General features: G+C 40.2%; 1 protein-coding gene across 1 annotated transcript; it reads right to left on the bottom strand.

Moving 5' to 3' along the window:
• Positions 1-7,191: 7,191 nt before the first annotated feature.
• LOC117482644 (cytochrome c oxidase subunit 5A, mitochondrial-like) lies at positions 7,192-18,578 on the bottom strand. Its single transcript, XM_034130818.1, has 5 exons — positions 18,400-18,578; positions 11,598-11,716; positions 10,121-10,242; positions 8,619-8,741; positions 7,192-7,330 (listed from the first exon to the last, which is right to left on the bottom strand). The coding sequence occupies exons 1-4, from the start codon at positions 18,576-18,578 to the stop codon at positions 8,688-8,690; spliced, it is 474 nt and encodes a 157-aa protein (XP_033986709.1). The 3' UTR covers positions 7,192-7,330; positions 8,619-8,687.
• Between the last annotated feature and the right edge of the window lie 1,581 nt (positions 18,579-20,159).

Below are 20,159 nucleotides of genomic sequence, written 5' to 3'. Positions count from 1 at the left end.
TCTGTCCTGGATTGATGATCATTTTATAAAATACAGTTACTCAAGTACATCTTCGATCTTCGCAAATCAGTTATGAGTCTTCAAACTAATCGCGCTCCTTTTAAGGGGCCTTGCATATGAGGCACACCTGCACACTTGCTAGCCTGTTCCATTCTTCGTTCTCCGAATGCTAGGAAGGATTCTTGCCTAGCCTCAGAAGGACCCGAAAGACATGTCCTACCAAGGAATCGTCCTCGACTTTGAGAAACAGCCACTGTATGAGTATGACTGAACAAAGCCCTATAAAGAGACCACCATGTGACGATCAAGCATTTTGGACTTCCGCTGTGGCAATTCTTTCAGTTATAGAGTGGCGAAGTCCCTCCCCTTCCGGTGGACCTCCATGGGACCTTATTTCGGAAAAATTATGTATTGAAGTCAATGGAGAGAGAAAGATTATCTTTTGATCCCGTTTGAATTGTGCCACGAATTACACATATGATGTTTGTCAATTTAAAAGATAATTTTGCAAGTCAAAAAAATAAGTAAAGTAACACATTTGTTTGTGTGAAATGCTCAATGAACTACATCTCCGGTCTCGCACAATAAAACACGTCACCAAGATGGCCGTCACTGTTGTCTTGTCAAAAAAGGATTGACTACCCTCACTATGAATGTCATGCAAAGCTGCCTGCCTTCCTTTGATTCTCTCTGAACTGCCTGGTCTTTTTAATGTTTAATGTCAACCATTTGTGCAGATAGCATGAAGTGCAAAAGATCGCCGATGCTAATGTAGCGTTAGCGTTAGCCTTTTTCCCCTGGGCTTAAATTGTGTATTATAGAATGATCACACCGGTGTGACAGTACTCTTCAAAGGGTTCACGAAATATGACTACTACTTTTACTGTTTAACATTTTGGGTTACTTAAAGGGCCCATGTCATGGCCATTTCCACTGATCATAATTACATTGTTGAGGTATACTAAAATAGATTTATACTGTGCAATTTTCCAAACTCACATTGGTTTCGCATACAGCATCTCTGTCAAGCATGTGTATTCAGCAGTATTCACTTTCTCCACTAAACGACTCGTTGGAGCTCTTGCCCCCCCCCTCCCTGTGAGCCTAGTGTGCTCCGATTGGTCAGCTCGGCCACTCGTTCTGATTAGTCAACCACCAGAGAGGCTGCGCCCATGTCAGTGCTTTTCCCGGCTGCTCTCAGCGTAACATCAGTCTTATCATGGCGTCGGTACAGCGGTATATTTTATATACATATATATTTTTAACTGTTGTTATAGAAGAGTGTGACGGCCCCAGGGCCTTTGTCTTACGATGGGGTGGAGCTGAAGAGGCTAATCAGCACGATCACGGACACCTCCGGACACAGTCTCTCTCCAAAGCGGCTGCAGGAAGACTAACTCTGCGATCCTCTCAACCACCTATCTCTGCATTTACCACAATAAATGTGCCGTGGTTTTGTAAACTCGTGTATGTCTCCTTGTCTTTCCGTTGTGGCCTACGAGCTACTCTCATAACAAAGAGTAAGTTATTTTTACCCGTTATAAACTACTACTGTTTGATGAGAAATCAAATCATGGTTTGCTATATATGAATTCAGGGAAGAAAGGATAGGCCTACTAAGTATTTCCATTAAACTTTATTTTTAGAAATGTACAAAATGAACATAAATATACATATATACACACGGTATATCATTCATTCCTCCTCCTCGCATCTTGCCTGCGCACAGTCGGTGCGGTGCCTTTTAGCACGAAGCCTCAGTAGTAGTCGAAGTCCCTTCCCCGTCATGGATTGTCCGCCAGGATCTGGCTGGACGAAATCAAATGCAAATCACAAAATATTAGAGAAACTTAGTTGTTTTAGATTCGTTAGTAGTAGTTGTGTAATGAACAGCTTGCCTGCTAATATGCTAACCTAGCTTTGTTTACCTTGGTAGCTAACACGATATGAACGTTAGCTTGGAGGAAAGGCAACTATAATGCAGTGTAATAAAACTACTATGAACAAAAGCTAGTGGTTCATATTAGGCTAGCAATAACGTGTTTATAATTGCAATCGTATACGGGTATTCTGCTACCATACAATGTAACTTGCATGAATACATTGTTTTGCGCTAGCATACAGCTAGCCTCGTTAGCTACATACGGTCACAATGTACGGTAAATCACAGTAGAGTATACTGTATGAGTATTCCGTGTGTGTGACTGCAGACATTCTCCTGCCATGACAAACATGTAAGGCCATCTGCTGACATTGTAGTTGATATATTTAAACGCTAGCAACGTAGCATCTCAAAAATGTTTTTTCCGACCAAAACTAGCTCTAGCTCCGTGTGTTAGATCGCTACGCCAGCTATAATGTAATTACGTTTCGCGACTGACCGGCAAATCACCCGGAGTATACTGTCAATAGGTATTTTGTGTGTGAATGCAGACATTCTCCTGCTATGAGATACATGTATGCAAGGCCATCTGCTGATATTAGAGTTGATATATGGAAACTCTAGCAACTTAGTTAGCACAGTTAGCACTGTGTCAATGGCTTAGCAGTCCAACACAGTTTACACATTTAAACAGTCTTGTTTGATAAATACACAAATAACAATGCAAACTTACAGGTTGTATACCCAGATCTTCCCCTGCTCCAAACGGTCCAAACAAGCTGTGCATATCCGGCCTCAAACTGGGCAATGTTTTGGAAGCTTTCGTCTGTGAAATGCCGGTTCTTCGAACCTCTGGAGGAGGAACACGCCGCTGCTGGTGTGGCCATAGCTCTTCGGGATTGGTCCATTTCGTTCCGGGTACCGCATGACATCAGGCGGTACCCGGAAGAATCAAATGGGCAGTGACGTATCTCCAACGAGGCGTTTTGGGGAGGTATTTTCTGTGTTAGAGTTTTACTCGCTACAGGGTGTACTTTGAGGGTTTTGACTCTGCACACCGTTTACATGCATAAAAACCTTCATAACACACAAGGGGACGGGTAATAACCGGAAAAGCATGACATGGGAGCTTTAATGTTACTTCATGTTAAGGCTAATAAAAATGACAAGGCTGTAATGCTAACTAACGTGCTAGCTACTAGCTATGTAGCTAACTTGATCAAGCCACTCCTGGTCCTTTCATCAGACGGGAAGCGAAAGAACGAGCAAGACCCATTGCTGGTATGATAACAACCTGGTACTAAGCACACAGGCATCTTGTTAAAGTTATCTTATCTTAGCCAGCTGATCTTAGCTATCTCTTAGTGGAGGAAAACAATTGTGACATCACTTACGCGACTCTGGGATTTGTAGTCTTTCTAGTTGCGTATTTTTCATAGTCTTATATTTCAACAGTTTTACGACAAACTCTGACTTTTTTGAGTGGAGGTCCACCGGAAGGGGAGTGACTTCGCCACTCTATAGAGTAGACGCCCATCTACTTCCGGTCCATGGGACCTTATTTCGGAAAAATAATGTATTGAAGTCAATGGAGAGAAAAAACGTATCTTTCGATCCCGTTTGAATTGTGCCATGAATTACACATATGATGTTTGTCAATCTTAAAAAATAATTTCCATGTCAAAAAAGTCACAGTTTGTCGTAAAACTGTTGAAATATAAGACTATGAAAAATACGCAACTAGAAAGACTACAAATCCCAGAGTGATGTCACAATTGTTTTCCTCCACTAAAATAGAGATAGCTAAGATAAGATAACGCCATATAGATAGAATCTATCTATATGGCGCTGGCTAAGATAAGATAACTTTAACAAGATGCCTGTGTGCTTAGTACCAGGTTGTTATCATACCAGCAATGGGTCTTGCTCGTTCTTTTGCTTCCCGTCTGATGAAAGGACCAGGAGTGGCTTGATCAAGTTAGCTACCTAGCTAGTAGCTAGCACGTTAGTTAGCATTACAGCCTTGTCATTTGTATTAGCCTTAACATGAAGTAACATTAAGTAACCCAAAATGTTAAACAGTAAGAGTAGTAGTCATATTTCGTGAACCCTTTGAAGAGTACTGTCACCGGTGTGGTCATTCCATAATACACAATTTAAGCCCGGGGGAGAAATGCTAACGCTAACGCTAGCGATCTTTTCTACTTCATGCTATCTGCACAAATGGTTGACATTAAACATTAAAACGACCAGGCAGTTCAGAGAGAATCAAAGGAAGGCAGGCAGGCAGCTTTGCATGACATTCTTCAGGACGTGTTTCATTGTGGTGATAGTGAGGGTAGTCAATCGTTTTGTTGACAAGACAGTAGTGACGGCCATCTTGGTGACGTGTGTTGTTGACCAGAGATGTAGTTCATTGAGCGTTTCACACAAACAAATGTGTTACTTCACAGTTTTACGACACATTTTTTTTTTTTTTGACTTGCAAAATTATCTTTTAAATTGACAAACATCATATGTGTAATTCGTGGCACAATTCAAACGGGATCGAAAGATAATCTTTCTCTCTCCATTGACTTCAATACATAATTTTTCCGAAATAAGGTCCCATGGAGGTCCACCGGAAGGGGAGGGACTTCGCCACTCTATAGGGCTTTGGGCTGCAGTCGAATAGTCAAAAAATCAGCTCCTATCATCTATCCTTATCGTCTATTCCTTAACCTCTGTGCGAAACGTCACGGGGTTAAGGGATAGTGGATAAGAGAATTCAAAAGGATTTCGGAGAAGAGACTGCGGTGCTTTGAGAATCCAACTGCACTTTCACTATCTACGTATTTATGATGCGCGCGGACGTCATAAATGTGAGTCTGCTACTGTGGGGAAACTACAGTTTTCTATACAGCGGACTACAACATGGATGTATAATAAGAACGACGGACTATTGTAAACTCATCTAGAGACTCTGCACCGTGCTCTGATGCTGTTGTGTTATGCTTTATGAACGTGGACAACAGAGAAACATATTCTTCATGAACGAGGTTGGAATTGAAATAAAAAAGGAAAGTGAAACTTATGCTCGTCACCCTCTCCCTCCGGTCCACATTAATACAAATGATCCCAATACGTATGATTGTATGAAAAGATGTTAAAATAAATATAAATGTATTTATTATAAACGTTAGTCCTCCATCTATCACTGTGTATATCACCATTCAAACATCTTTTAAAAGTTGAACAAACCCCACACAGCTCAGTAAAGACTGAAATGTTGACTTAATTTGATCATTTCAGTAAAAACTAACGTTCATATTTCTCTTTTTGATTATAATACTGATGAACGTTCAAAACAAAGCACTTTGGCACGTTACCACATACGTTTTAAAATGCTTAATAAGCACCGTAACTTTCATGATATCATTTCTCGGTCATAATCGGTTGTTTCCGTGAACGGCCGAATGTTGTGTGATGGTAAATGCTGCGGCCGCAAGGCATTGTGGGAAAGCATGTTCTCCTCTCCTTTCGGTGAGGGAGGTCCAGTGGTTCCTAAGCTAAAGGAGGTTATAAAGGAAGTTTCAAACCTCCTTTCCTATCATCTAGAGCAGGGGTGTCAAACTCAAATACACAGTGGGCCAACATTTTAAAAATCGGTACTAGTCGAGGGCCGGACTGGTTCAATGTTTATTGCAAAACTTATAGAAATTAACTTATTGTACATATTAAACCTGGAACTAACAAAGCATAAATGATTGCCTATAAAAACAACATTAAACATTAAAGGTCCCATGTCATGCTTTTCCGGTTATTACCCGTCCCCTTGTGTGTTATGAAGGTTTTTATGCATGTAAACGGTCTGCAAAGTAAAAAGAAAACCTCAAAGAACGATGCTGTTCCTACTTTGTTTGGACCAGCGGGAGATTCGGGTACACAACCTGTAAGTATTCATTGTTGTTTGTGAATTTATGATGTTTAAAAACAAACAAGGTATCTACCACGACTGTTTAAATGGGTAAACGTTTTTCGGGCTACTACGTTGGGATCGCGGAGAAATGCTCTCCGCAGACCCATTCTCACAGCGTTATAAACCTTTTTCTTACTCAATATCAAGCCACACTTATTGTTTTTACTTCGGCTGTGAGTGTTTGTGTGTGCTCAGGATGAGTTTCGCTTGTTCTCGCTGTATCGCCGACACGGAAGCCTGTCCGCTCCTCGCAGCAGCTGTGAGCAGCAACGAGCCTCTCAACGTCTCGACCAATCAGAGCACACTGGGCTCACAGGGAGGGGGGGGCAGGAGCTCCAACAAGCCGTTTAGGACAGAGAGTGAATACCGGTGAATACACATACTTTACAGAGATGCTGTATGAGAAACCAATGTGATTTTGGAAAATTGCACGGTATAAATCTATTTTAGTAGACCTCAACAATGGAATTATGATCAATAGAAATGGCCAAGACATGGGACCTTTAAACACTTTATCCAGGATAAAAGCCACATAGCTGCACCTGCAAGGTGAATACAGCTGGTAAAAGAAAAAGTGGTTGAATGCGTACATTAACAGGTTTATGATATCACTGCCCCGTATAAGACACGAGTGGATCTGACTTTAATTACTGACTCGAGTGTTTCGTCAACTTAATGTGTTGCTTAAAATAATACTTCTGCATACAGTATGTGACACTGTGAGTGTTGCATGGCCAGATACGGCTCAAGAAGCTGACTCAGATAAGGAAATATATGATACATTATGATGTGATATGAATGACACATCGACGTCTGCACTCAGTGCCGCGGACTGTACGTAATGTTACTCTGATCCGGTTACTTATATTGTGGCAGATATTTAAGTAAGCTTTCTTAACGCTAATGTTATAATAGTGAGATTGCTCTGAAGATGGGAGGTGATATTCTATTAATGTTCACGTTCACAGTCAGTTTGCCGGCCGTCTTTCCTGCAACAGCAGTTTAAACTGTATTTCCTTTCTCCTGAGCTCTGATTGGTCAGCAGGCGGTGCTTTCACTGACTTGATCTCTTAGCCTGCAACCTAACCTGCTCCGGACCAGGCTAGCCGCTCAGCATAAGTTACCATGGAGATCTAGCCCGCTAAAAAGAGAACCAGCGTCGTAGGACCGGAAACCCAGAGTTTTCCCTGAAGTTAGCCCGCTAAGTTTGTACCAAAAGGTACAAACTGCTTCATCAACACTTTGACCAAGATAGATAAACAATGTTTTAATCTTGTATAAATGAGTTTATTTGATCAACTTGGAAAACATGATGCATTTATATACAAAACTAAAAGAACAACACACGTTCTTAAATTATTGGTTTCTTTATTATTAGGTCCACCATTTTGTACACAACAGGAAAGCATGGATTTGATCAACAATATATAGACATATTTAAAGTGGGGAATCAGAAGAGCTCATCGTCATCTCGTTATACATCCAAGGACCTGAGGAGAGAGGAGAAGGAGACATGTTCAGATGAGAGGAAGTCAAAAGCAATATCATTCATGAGCTGCTGCACATTTTAACACACATTAACTTCCTGAATTCAGAATCAAGTTTATCACCAGGTACACACAGAGGGATTAGCTCTGGTGTATTGTGGTGCAAACATAAACAACTTCAGACCATAAGTTGCAAAAAGAGGTACAAAATATACATTTAAATACAAAATAACCTAATTACCGAAATACCGGTTACTGGCGGCTAGTACGGTATACATATAAAATCAGATCCGGTTTTCGATACTCTCCTTTTTAAATATAAAGTGAGGCGTATCATCGTATCCTTAAACTCGCGCCCAAAACCGTCGAAATTACGATGTCAATTTCACCGTGAAACTCCGCAAACGAGTCACTGTGGAGTGTGGGCCGCGACTCCATTTGCTTGCTCTTGGAGAGGTAAGATACTTCTACATGTTTCTCTGGTCAGGTGTGTCTCTGAAGAGAAAAGGATGACAGTCGGAGGTGTAGCTGCCTTATATACTGTGAGGCCTGCGCGCGCATTTGGGTAGGCTCGCCCTGATTGGCCAGCTACATTTATGTAAATTCAGTGTGAGAACACTCGCGTGTCATTGATGAAGAGTAGTACGCATAGAGTCCAGTAGAGGGCGGAGCCTGTGTGAGATAGAACTGACTCCAAACACATTGATTGAAAACCGATTTAAAAGTGAGTTACAAAGAAGAGTAATTAGTAAATAGAGCAGGGGGTGGCCAAACTTTTTTCACTGAGGGCCACATACAGAAAAATATACGAAGGGCTGGGCCCCTCAGTAGAGGTTCATTGCCTCATAAGTTCATTTATAAGTTAGCAAAACCAATCAAATGTAGGTAAATGATGCTCGTGAGTGTTGGCAGCTCATCCCTTAAAACAGAAGCTTCAGATTGATTAAAATAAGGAGGAATAGGAACGGTGTGTTTCAAGCTTGTTATGGAAATAAGTCATTGGGCTTTTTCTTATCAACTAAGATTTGTTAGAAAATGTTTCCAGCTTTATTAGAAAAGTGGTCTCATTAACACATGAATACTACTGTGTAATATATTTGTACATATGTATTTAAGAAGTACAATATAAGACGAGCACAAGTTTCATTTGTGGGCCGTATTCCATTATACTTTCTTTATCTGCTGAGGTTTGGAGACCCCTGATGTAGAGTCATTTCTGGGGTGAAACTGTCCCTGAGACACGTGTGCAGAGATGTGCTAAAAACACATGTTGTAATGAGAGCATCGTCACCTGGAGGGTCTATAACTTGTCCATGCCGAGCTGTTCTGGAGTGGAGATGCTGAGCTCTGACAGCGTGGGCTACAGCTCCTGGATCAGGTACGGGTCGATCTCTTTGTGGGGGCCGGCTTTGTCCTGAAAGACACAGAGGAAATAACAAATGAAGAGGATGTTGTTATGGAGAACACAGCGTACACTACTTACAGCGATCAGCAATACATATGGACTGAAGCCCTCCTTTAGGATTGGTTTAAACAACAATTAGCATCTAGTAATCAAATAAACAACAAGTCTTTCCATACACAACACATGGGAATACTACGGTGATAATATTGTTCTCTACTTCAATCCATTATATTGCACCATGAGATTATTAAACACCTGCACTTTTTAAAGAACATCCATAAACATTCACCTGTTTGCATCTTGCTAATTATTTATCTAATATATCAGATTCCATGTACTTGTATATAGACTCTTCTTGCACTATTTCTATTCTATTTGTATTTACTTGCACATCTCAAATCATTCTCTCGCACTATTTTATTCATCTTTTACTCAGAAATGTTCCTAACAGAGTGAATTGACCTAGAAGTCTCTCAGTGGGCACCTTGCTTCCCTTGTTGCCTCCTTAAGGAAACACTGGACCATCCTTTACAAAAGATAAGTGTTTATGTATATATATATTCCATAGAGTATTATTTATTCAAAGCCGTTATATACAATGATACTAAATGGCTTTCATGCAACCAATTAGCTTTACACATTTATGAAACCCTCAAGAAACAACATGCTATGCACAGACTCAAGTATCTAGATGTGCTTTTCGTCGCTTTGTAGTTTTCCCACAACAGAGGCACATCCAAAACACCCTCCGTCTCATCATAACGTCTCCCAGTGTCCTGATGAATTCTCCTTCACTACTTCCTTTAATCCCAGATCATTATGTTATTATACCAGAACAGTTTCATCCCACAGGCCATCAGACTGTTGAACACCTGAGCTTTGGAAAGAACATCCAGAACATTCATCTGTTTGCATCTTATAGACTATTCTTGCACTAGTTCTATTATATTCTATTGTATTTGTATTTACTTGCACTCTTTACTACTTTTGAATCCAGGCTGAAGACTTTTCTTTTTGCCGCTGCTTTTAATTGAACTATTCACATCTTACCTTTTATTCATGTACCTGTGTTATTCATGTTTTAATATATTTTTAATGTTTCTAATGTGTTTAATGCTCTTAATGTCCTTTCATGTTTGTAAAGCACTTTGTATTCCCTTGTGTTGAATGGTGCTATATAAATAAACTTGCCTTTGCACTATTTTATCTGTTTTACTGTGTTTCACTGTTGGAGGAGCCTCAGATTTCCATTGACATATCTAAACTGTAGCTATGTACACATGACAATAAAAGCCTTGAATCTTGAACATTCTCATGGACATTAAGTAAGAGTGGTTAGGAAGAGACATAGGGCCTCATTTCTTCCACAATTCGATGAGTGATCTCACCTTAGCGGCCTCCAGGATACGGATGGCGCTGGCCATGTCGTTCAGTCTCCGGCACGCTCTGAGCGCCGAGTCCACGATCTTAGCCTCGGGCACCAGGTCGTACCCGATCAGGGTGTTCATGCCTTCAGGGTTACATTCATTACAAAAACAAATGTATTACTTCAAAGAATTAGCAATCATTAGCAAGAGTCGTCTGAATTTAAGGTTCATGAAAAATACTTTAAGACAATTTCTTGTGGAGAAGATATTCGTCAGCTTTTATTGAAGAGACTCAAGATCAATTTTTAAAAGACATACACTTCAATATAAATGAAAAAGGCAGTTGTACCAATGTTTCCACAGAGGTGACTGGTATCGTACTGAGACTAGGATTTGACAGCAGCATAATGACACCATTCATAATATTGCCACAAGCCATTACAAAACATGAAATGGGGACAATAAATATAATATGCATATCGTATGTGTGTGTCTTTGGTTCTTGAGTGTATTGGACCGTCAACCTAGTTATTTAAAAATGTTGAAGGGATCCTTTTTCAGAGTGTGGTGCGTTCAGGGACCCTCAGTAACTTTGAATATATCTGTGTGTAGTTCAGAGTGTGGTGCGTTCAGGGACACTCAGTAACTTTGACTATATGTGTGTGTAGTTCAGAGTGTGGTGCGTTCAGGGACCCTCAGTCACTTTGAGTATATCTGCGTGTAGTTCAGAGTGTGGCGCGTTCAGGGACCCTCAGTAACCCAGCTGTGTGTGTGTGTAGTTCAGAGTGTGGTGCGTTCAGGTACCCTCAGTAACTTTGACTATATGTGTGTGTAGTTCAGAGTGTGGTGCATTCAGGGACCCTCAGTCACTTTGAGTATATCTGTGTGTAGTTCAGAGTGTGGCGCGTTCAGGGACCCTCAGTAACCCAGCTGTGTGTGTGTGTAGTTCAGAGTGTGGTGCGTTCAGAGACCCTCAGTAACTCTGATTATATGTGTGTGTAGTTCAGAGTGTGGTGCGTTCAGGTACCCTCAGTAACTTTGATTATATCTGTGTGTAGTTCAGAGTGTGGTGCGTTAGGGATCCTTTTAGTTTTGTTTTGGGTTATTTATTTAATATTATTCATATATTTTATTTAGCTTGACCTGGTGTTCTCATCTAAATGTCCTGCTGTGTCCTTTATTTGCATCTCTTGCCTGTACTATATTTAGAATAAGCAATAAGAAGAAGAGCAACCATTATATTGCACCATTTTATCCAAACAATACACACAGTTTTGTTAAAAGTGGGAATAAAACCCAACTCCTAGAAACATTGGGGCTTATAACAACCAGAACACTTGACCAGATTGACTGAAAATAGGTCTAACTTTTGACAGAATGTATTCTTTTGTCCACACCCCAATGAATGAAACCCCAACTATAACCATAACATGAACCACACTATTAACAACAGAGCGAGGACACATCATCAGAAGATATTTAAAAAGCACAAAGGTACCTTTCCTCAGCTCCCAGGCATCGATGTCAGGTTTGCTGAAGTACGTCACCCAGCCGGCGTCAAACTCCTCGTCCGTCTCCACCCGGCCGTGGGAGAGTAACATCTGGAGGCCAATGGAGCTGAAAACATGACATACAGAGGTTCATTTACAATGTTTTTAAATAATACAAGAGACACAAATATTAGAGTCATTGCGTGCCTATTGATTTGAACACGATCCGTATATCCATCATTTCCTGGTCTTCTCTAAAGAAGAGGGACCAATGAAAACGTTTGTCATGTTGCCGTTGTTCAGCATGGAAACATTCATTAGCTAACAATGACATTATTGTTCTATTAATATATCATGGTTTCTCTCTGACAATTCTACATGATATAATGTGATGAGACGATCCCCGTCTAATCCTCCTTGATAGCGCACATTTCACAGCAAAAAGAGAGACTTCAATCAACGTATTAATCATCTAAAGGTTCATCTTTTAAACCCTAGTGTAATTCACGAAAGATAAATAGTTATTTGAATCTAAAGCCTTATATTAATAAGCCAAACATTCAAACCATAATGACCTTAAAGTAAACACGGCTCTAACAAACACTGTATACATCGTTTTAAAATAGCTCTTCTTTTACCAGCTGCCATAACTAATGCTTAAACAAATAAAAATCCAATTTGTTAAAGTAAACAGTATTTTGGAAAAGGCCTTTGTGCAAAATAAGTACTTTGTTTGGTACTTTAGGTATTTTGATGAGAATCAATGGGTAGTTAAGTAACTTTTGAATAGGCGTTTTACTTGGAACAGTATTTACATTTTAAAGTGTACTTTAGCTATGTGTAATGATTTTAAAATGCATTAACTCAGGTACTTGTACTTTATATGAGTTATACTTCAATTTGGAAGCCAATATTGTGCTTTTTACTACATTTGTTTAACAAAATGAGTTTCTAGATACTTTACAGATTCAGATTATTAGCTCATACCAAACTATACATAAACTAAGATATACAATTAAAGGTTAAGATATCCAATAACAGCATATAAAGGCATTACAATGAGCTCTACCTGTACAAGCTGCATGATAAACACATTCATATGTATATAACTTTTAAATGGGACATTACACACAATAAGTACTTTCAGTACTTAGTTTTGAGGCAATACTTTTTGAATGCACGACTTTTACTTGTAACATAGTATGTTTTCTATTAAGCTACTTTTACTTAAGTTAGATATCTAAGTAGTTCTTCCACTCCTACAAAAGTTACTCTATAACTGTCTCTAAAAAAGTGAAAACTCCTCCAGATGTCCCCAGCAGTTCTGTTTATGGAATAAGAAAGTATAACACTGTAGGTGTTTACGGGCCAACTATATAATGTCACTTAATGTCAATCAAACTCAATCTTAGCATTGTTTTACGAAAAAGAGAAACACTTCATTTTGTAAACACGACTAATATAAACAACTGTCAAAATCCCATGCTAAGCAAATCAGCTAGCAGCTAGCCTATGGATGAATAAAAAGAGAGAGGCGTTCATTCCTATGAGAGTTGCTCGGTGGCGCTTGAAGCCAAAAATAGAGCGACTGTAGGTTCAGAAAATACCCGGACGTGGGCCCATAGCGCATGCGCAGTCTTACTTTTCTTATAAACTCTAGCCTTTGAGTTGTTGTTCCACATAACTTGCCAAGATTTTATTATTAATTGTTCTTTATTAATTATTATACTTCAATTTGCTGCTGGAATAAAGCTGTTTTTATACCAGTGACATCCTTGAAGTTGTAGTACCCCCGTTTGGCCACTACGCCCATTCATAAAAACCGTCTTCAACTAGCCTCCCAGTTTCTATTTACAAGCTAGCGTTAGCCGGGCTATCTTTAGCAGCAGGGCTGCCAACACTCACGCATTGAGCATGAGAGTCACGCAATTAACCCATATCTCACGCACTCACGCCACACTTGCTTTTCCTCATGCTAAGTTTTCGTCCAAAATAAATGTATATAAAAATAAAGTGAAGGAACAGCAAACCGAGCGGTCTACGAAATGAGACGGTCTTCTGGCTTAGTTCAGTAAAGTTGGAACGATATTGGGAGATTCTGATTTCACGGATCAATAACTCGTGAACAAAACGTTATTTAGACACAAATGACGTCTCCTAAGTACCGTGGTAAGGTTGACAACGAACTACATCCTATTTTGATCAAAAAAAGCCAATACACGCCGTCCTCCGAGCTGGAGTGCTCAGGGACCGTCTGCAAAGTGCAACTCCGAAAAAAGAGAATACAATAATATTCAATCACTATTATACAGCTTATTACTACCAAACTCACTACACACATCAATAGTCTCCTGGTGGTCATACTACAGCAGAGAGTTTTGAAGAATCTGCTTTTGAATAATTTTGGGGAATATTTATAATGTAAATCTTCTTTCCTGTCAGACTGAGAGAGATAACTACAGCTCAGTGAGGTAAGGGACTCTCTGTTTAGATAGTTCACTTTAGTCTAGTTATCTCAGTGGGTCTCAAACGGTTTGGTCACCATTTACGAGAATAAATGAAAAACAGTTATGATATACTTTATGACAGTAAAACAAGAATACAGTTTAAAGGGGAGTGATTTGTAAAATATCCATAAAGAAAAAGAAAATCTGTTTACAGTTCTGTTTCATATGGGTGTTGAGAGAGGTATCCATGAATTCATTTTGCTCTCAAAATGCAGCAGGTTGATGCATTTAACTTCAATATTTAAAAATCTTCCCGGGAGCATGCCCCCGGACCCCCCTAGGAGGTGAGGACCCCCCCCCCCCCCCCACTTATAAAATAGCACTTTACCTCTGCTTACACCTATATGCCATTTTATATGCTGTGAGCTGATTATCGAGCCTTCATTGTGAGTCGCGGGTACACTGTGTATGTGCGTGTTCCACTGTAGCACCCGGTACATTAATGGGAAACCCGTTTGTACATGTTCAATACATTTGTAACACTGTACACATGAATGTTTCTTTTTTCGGTTAACCAAAACCGGTGTCCTTCTCCGGTTCCTCTATGGTGTCGTTCATCATCTTGTCGGTAGTTGTCACAATTTAATCCACAAAACAGCCATGGTGGGACTTTGTTGTTCTTCTTCTCGGGAGCAGGGAGGCTCTTCTGTCAGCTAATGCAATATGGTCTAGCTGCGGCCACAGCAAGTACACGACACTACACGACACGCCCCCTACACGACACGCCCACCTGGCACGACACTACGGTGGCTGAGAGACATTAGTGATCTCCAGTGTGCTGGGCAGTGTGGCGGCGGAGGGAGCCGAGGGCACCACTGTATGAGGTGTGATTTGTGCCAAAGAACAGATAACTAAGCTCACTGAGCGGAGAACTGACGTGTCAATGTGCGCCAACGCCTCCATCAATTTTGAATGGGTTGACGTACAATACAGGCGACGTCACGACGTTGTCAGACGTCAGACGTCACGGCGACGTATCATAGGTGCGCTCAAAGTACGAGCTCACGTGGCGGCGGCGTAGCTTAGAAAGTGCTATCTTAGATATGCGTGTTGATAACGTACGTGTGGATATGCGCGTGAATAACGTACGTGTGGATAAGCGCGTGAATAACGTACGTCTCGCCTCCGTTAGCATTGTATAGAATTATCCTATATTATATTTTTCGAATTATTCTGCTCCTAGTTTGGAGAGTGTTACAGGTAGCCTACACTTTCTCATCGGCACAGTATTGGTATCAGAAGAGAGGGGAATAATAATTAATAATCATTAGTATGAGAATATTTGCTGGTGTTGTACTCGAGACCGGTCTCCAGACCACTTTTTAACGGTATTGGTCTCGGAATCGACTGCATTTGGTTCGTATTGTCTCTGTATCGGACCTATAGGACTCGAGATTTTATGTCAAGACCGGTTAAGACCACGGCTGTGGCTGGGGATGTGATGAGGATCGGGAACCGAAATCCGGTTCCGATTGGAACAAATAACAATTGTCCGGTACGGGGATTAATAAGAGTTGTGTCTAGCAGCTCTCTCTCTCTCTGCTCGGGAACAGCTGATCGCTGCACGGCGATCAGCTGTCCCTCCCTCCCTCAAGGTGTGTGTGGGTGTGTCTGTGTCTGTGTGTCTCATTCACTGTCCCTCAGGTTGTAGCATGTTTCGATTGCCAGTTTGTGGCTTGTATGTCTTGTGAACGCAACGCTGGCATGATGTGATGTGGCCTGCTGACATGGCCTCTAATAAACACACAGGACTAAAATAATACGTGTTTTAATTCAGCCCAGATGCGGTGACTGCAGGCCAAATCAATTAATGCGGCATATATTGAAGGTGTTCAAAGTTGCACCGGTATGAAGCGCAGTGAGAACCACGCACCTGTCAGACCAGACCTTTATATATACAGTCTATGTGTCAGACTAGCGAATGGGCACATTTAAATTTCAGGAGAATAATGAAGATGTGATTGGTTGTTCCACTCTCCGTTTCTCACGAGACCAGCGCGCTGCTGTTTACATTAGTGTGGACTGGACCGACTGAAACTGACGGCAAGGTTAATTATTGTGGAAGGATGGACCCCCATCCTGCAAAAAAAGGCAGCGAAATGTGCTAAAATCACTGATTTATTCTATGGTATAGAATGACGAAGCAGAAAGTAAGTGAGCGAACATTATGAGCTACATTTCTTTCTATATTGTAGCCTGATGTGCACATCGACTGTCAACAAAACAGTTTCTCAGTCCAATGCTAAGTTAGTGGCAGGCCCTGTGTGACTGGAGACTATAAGGCTACACAAAACCCAAACATGTCCTTAATGTTACTCAAGGCAAATATATGTAATATAACCGTTAGACTGCAGCTAACTGTGGGGCTACAAACCCTCATACTGTGAGTGAATAACTTGAGATGGTTATGTTGTCTAAAGGGGAGACAATCATTATGGTATTAGGCCATGCAAATACAGGGTCAACTAAGTGATAAATAAGTGTTGCATAATGTATGTTCTTGAATAATGTTATTTCATAAATAGTTGTTAATGTAATGATTACCTATTCTCCTTATTCAGTTCCACTATCAGATGATGCTGATGGTGATGACCCTGAGGGAGAGATGCAGGCAGAGCTCAGTGGACAGAACTGGCAGGTACAGAGGAAACTGTTTCAATAGGCTATGTCTATGAAAACACTGAACAAAACAAAGGAAATGTAATGACAACAGTATAAGCAAGCTATGTTCATGTTCTCTCAATAAGTTACTATAGTTATTGATCAGAGTTTAATCCATTTGAGGTCCACCCCCAAATAAAACATGTTCACATGGAAAGGTTCCCAAATACATATGCACACCTTTTTTTTAACAATATTCTATGCATATGTTTCTATTTAAGTAGTAGATTCAAACTGTAGGGCTATCACTACGGGCAGCAACGTTGTAAATATTGATGATACATGTACATCCGGCAAAACGCCCCCAAACAAAACTGGTAGTGGCCTGGCTGGGTGTATAATTCCCGGCCTGACCTATCCGGCCCTGCTGACACATCACACTACCACACATTACTGATTAACTGATATCACAATTGAGTTACTCTCTTTAAATAAATATACTGTAATTAGAAAATAATTATGTGTGGTGTCCTTGTTTTGTCCGTCCTTGAGCCAGGGCTCCTTATTGTTGTATGTAGGTTATTCTTGGTTTTAGAATTAATTCAGTAATGGTGTGTGTGTAACACAAACATAATAAATCATTGGATAGTGTTTCTATATAATAGAAATAAAGTAATGTATTAAGACTCAGTGCGAGTTATTACTTTCTTCCTTTACTTGGCATTCTTCAAAAATACACAGACATTCAGCACATCGTTTCACGTCTTTGTACAGCCTTTCTCAGCATTAAAGTGCAATGTGTTGGCGAACCTTTGTTTCCTCCTGACAGCTCACTTAAAGGTATACTCAATTAAATTCAATAGCTTTATTAGCATGACCTCAGTTACATATAGTATTGCCAAAGCTCTGTATAGTTGCAACATCTATACAAAATATATATATACAATATATATATATACTCCCCCTTGTGGCCAAAGGGGGACACAACTCTTGTCTTCAGATGTATGCTTGAGTGCAGCAAAATGTAGCACAGTGACTATTTTGTCAACTAAACATCATAAAACAATACATATTTTAGTAAACGGGACATTATAATCTCCGCACATTAACTCTATATTTGCCTCTGCCATGGTGCCAAAATGAAATGAAATAAAATAAACAATATATAGGGGTTGCCTCTTCTCTGAACTTCTATGTATACTGCATCCCTCCAAATCAAATAAACCATAAACAAATACATAAAGTCGTGTTCACTGCAGCGATCTATTTCACACACAAAACTATATGAAAACTTGGTGATATACAGTGGCGTTTTCTCCTGGAGACCAAGGGAAGACAGGCTTCTCCTGTTTTTTTCAGCCTTTGTTATCATTTTGATAATTAAAAAGATATATTCTTGTCTGTGGTTGTTTTTGCATTCAGGGCATACAAGAGGTGTAACATTATTTTAATACCAAAACTATATTGAAATAGAGTCTAGCTTGAACAGCAACGTAGCTGTAACATTACTGGGTTATTTGGTGATAACTACCAAAGTAAAGTAACTTCAGACGCAGACGTCACGTAGCTTCTCAGACGAGAGGGGTGGCGACGAGAGTGTCACGTTACTTCTCTCGCGGCATAGTTCACGGCATGGTAGGCGACGATCGGCACGATTGTCTGCTCAGTGAGTTCGTTCTTTGGCATAAATCACACCTCATACCCACCGGAGGAGAGGCGAGCGATGACAGCAGCATCACCGTGGTGCAGCTCCCCGCACAGACTGAGGGGACTTGTTACACGGAGGCGGAGCCCATCACCGGGGAAGCCTGCGGCGGGAGAAGGCGGTCTGCTCGGCCTGCCCTTGGCTCTGGGGTCCCTCCTTAAAAAAAGTCTCATCATACTTAATCCTAGACAGTAGCACATGGTATATATTGTACGACTTTGTCATTTTTTTAATGTTGATATGTATTCGCTCATAGCCTACTGTGCCTTTCACGCAGACAATACAAGTGAATTTTGAAATGACAAATAGGTTTATGTTTCAAGTTTATTTGCATTAAAAACGTGTTTTTAAACCCTTCTGTTCAAATTTGATATTTTGTTTCTTAAAAGATTAAATCTTTAAAAACATGCTGTTTGCCATTTTTAAAGTTTGATGGAAGAAATTAAAATATAGGTCACTGACGTGGAGCTTTAGGCCTGCAATGCTTTCAAAAAAAATGTTGGTGTTTCAGTTTTGAGTGAATATGGATGTTAAATTCACAAATGAGTATGAATAATCTTGAACAAGAACAGGATCTTGAGCCATGATGTTTTTAAAGTACAGAAACATTCAGAATGCATGACGATTCCTTCAAAGGTTTTGTAATAGACCCCTAGTACTTTTCATTTATAAAGTAATAATAATACATGTGAATGATTGAGCTCATTAGTGGCCTGACTGGCCCTCCTAATTTGGTCCTTAATGACCCCATGATGTGATTATGTATATCTTAAAACCTTTAACAACTATATTTAGATGTTCACAAATATCTACATTTATGTATAAATACATGTGTAGCAGTTAGACAAACATAATTAATAGATTATCTCATTAATACCTATTTTATATATTAAAAAAAAGTTTACTAAACCACCGTTTGTTGACAAAATGATTTGGGTTGAAAGTTATACTGTTGTGTCTCAAACGGATAGACTAGGTTATTAATTTGTTTGCCTAATAGTTGCTTAAAATGCTACAATAACATTTGCAATTCGTTTTTAATCTGCCATGTACGATCTCTCAGCCACCGTAGTGTCGTGTCAGGTGGGCGTGTCGTGTAGGGGGCGTGTCGTGTAGTGTCGTCAATTCGCTTTTAATCTGCCATGTACGGTAATGTCTCTCAGCCACCGTAGTGTCGTGTCAGGTGGGCGTGTCGTGTAGGGGGCGTGTCGTGTAGTGTCGTCAATTCACTTTTAATCTGCCATGTACGGTAATGTCTCTCAGCCACCGTAGTGTCGTGTCAGGTGGGCGTGTCGTGTAGGGGGCGTGTCGTGTAGTGTCGTGTACTTGCCGCGGCCGCAGCTGGACCTCTTATTATAGAGTGGCGAAGTCACGCCCATCTACTTCCGCCCCATGGGACCTTATTTCGGAAAAATAATGTATTGAAGTCAATGGAGAGAGAAAACTTATCTTTCGATCCCGTTTGAATTGTGCCATGAATTACACATATGATGTTTGTCAATCTTAAAAAATTATTTCCATGTCAAAAAAGTCACAGTTTGTCGTAAAACTGTTGAAATATAAGACTATGAAAAATACGTAACTAGAAAGACTACAAATCCCAGAGTCGCGTAAGTGATGTCACAATTGTTTTCCTCCACCATTCAGATACCTAAGATCAGCGCCATATAGATATAATCTATCTATATGGCGCTGGCTAAGATAAGATAACTTTAACAAGATGCCTGTGTGCTTAGTACCAGGTTGTTATTATACCA

Source organism: Trematomus bernacchii, unplaced genomic scaffold (genome assembly GCF_902827165.1).
Source record: "Trematomus bernacchii unplaced genomic scaffold, fTreBer1.1, whole genome shotgun sequence".
Lineage (NCBI taxonomy): Eukaryota > Metazoa > Chordata > Actinopteri > Perciformes > Nototheniidae > Trematomus > Trematomus bernacchii.
This window is presented reverse-complemented; position numbering and strand designations above follow the sequence as displayed.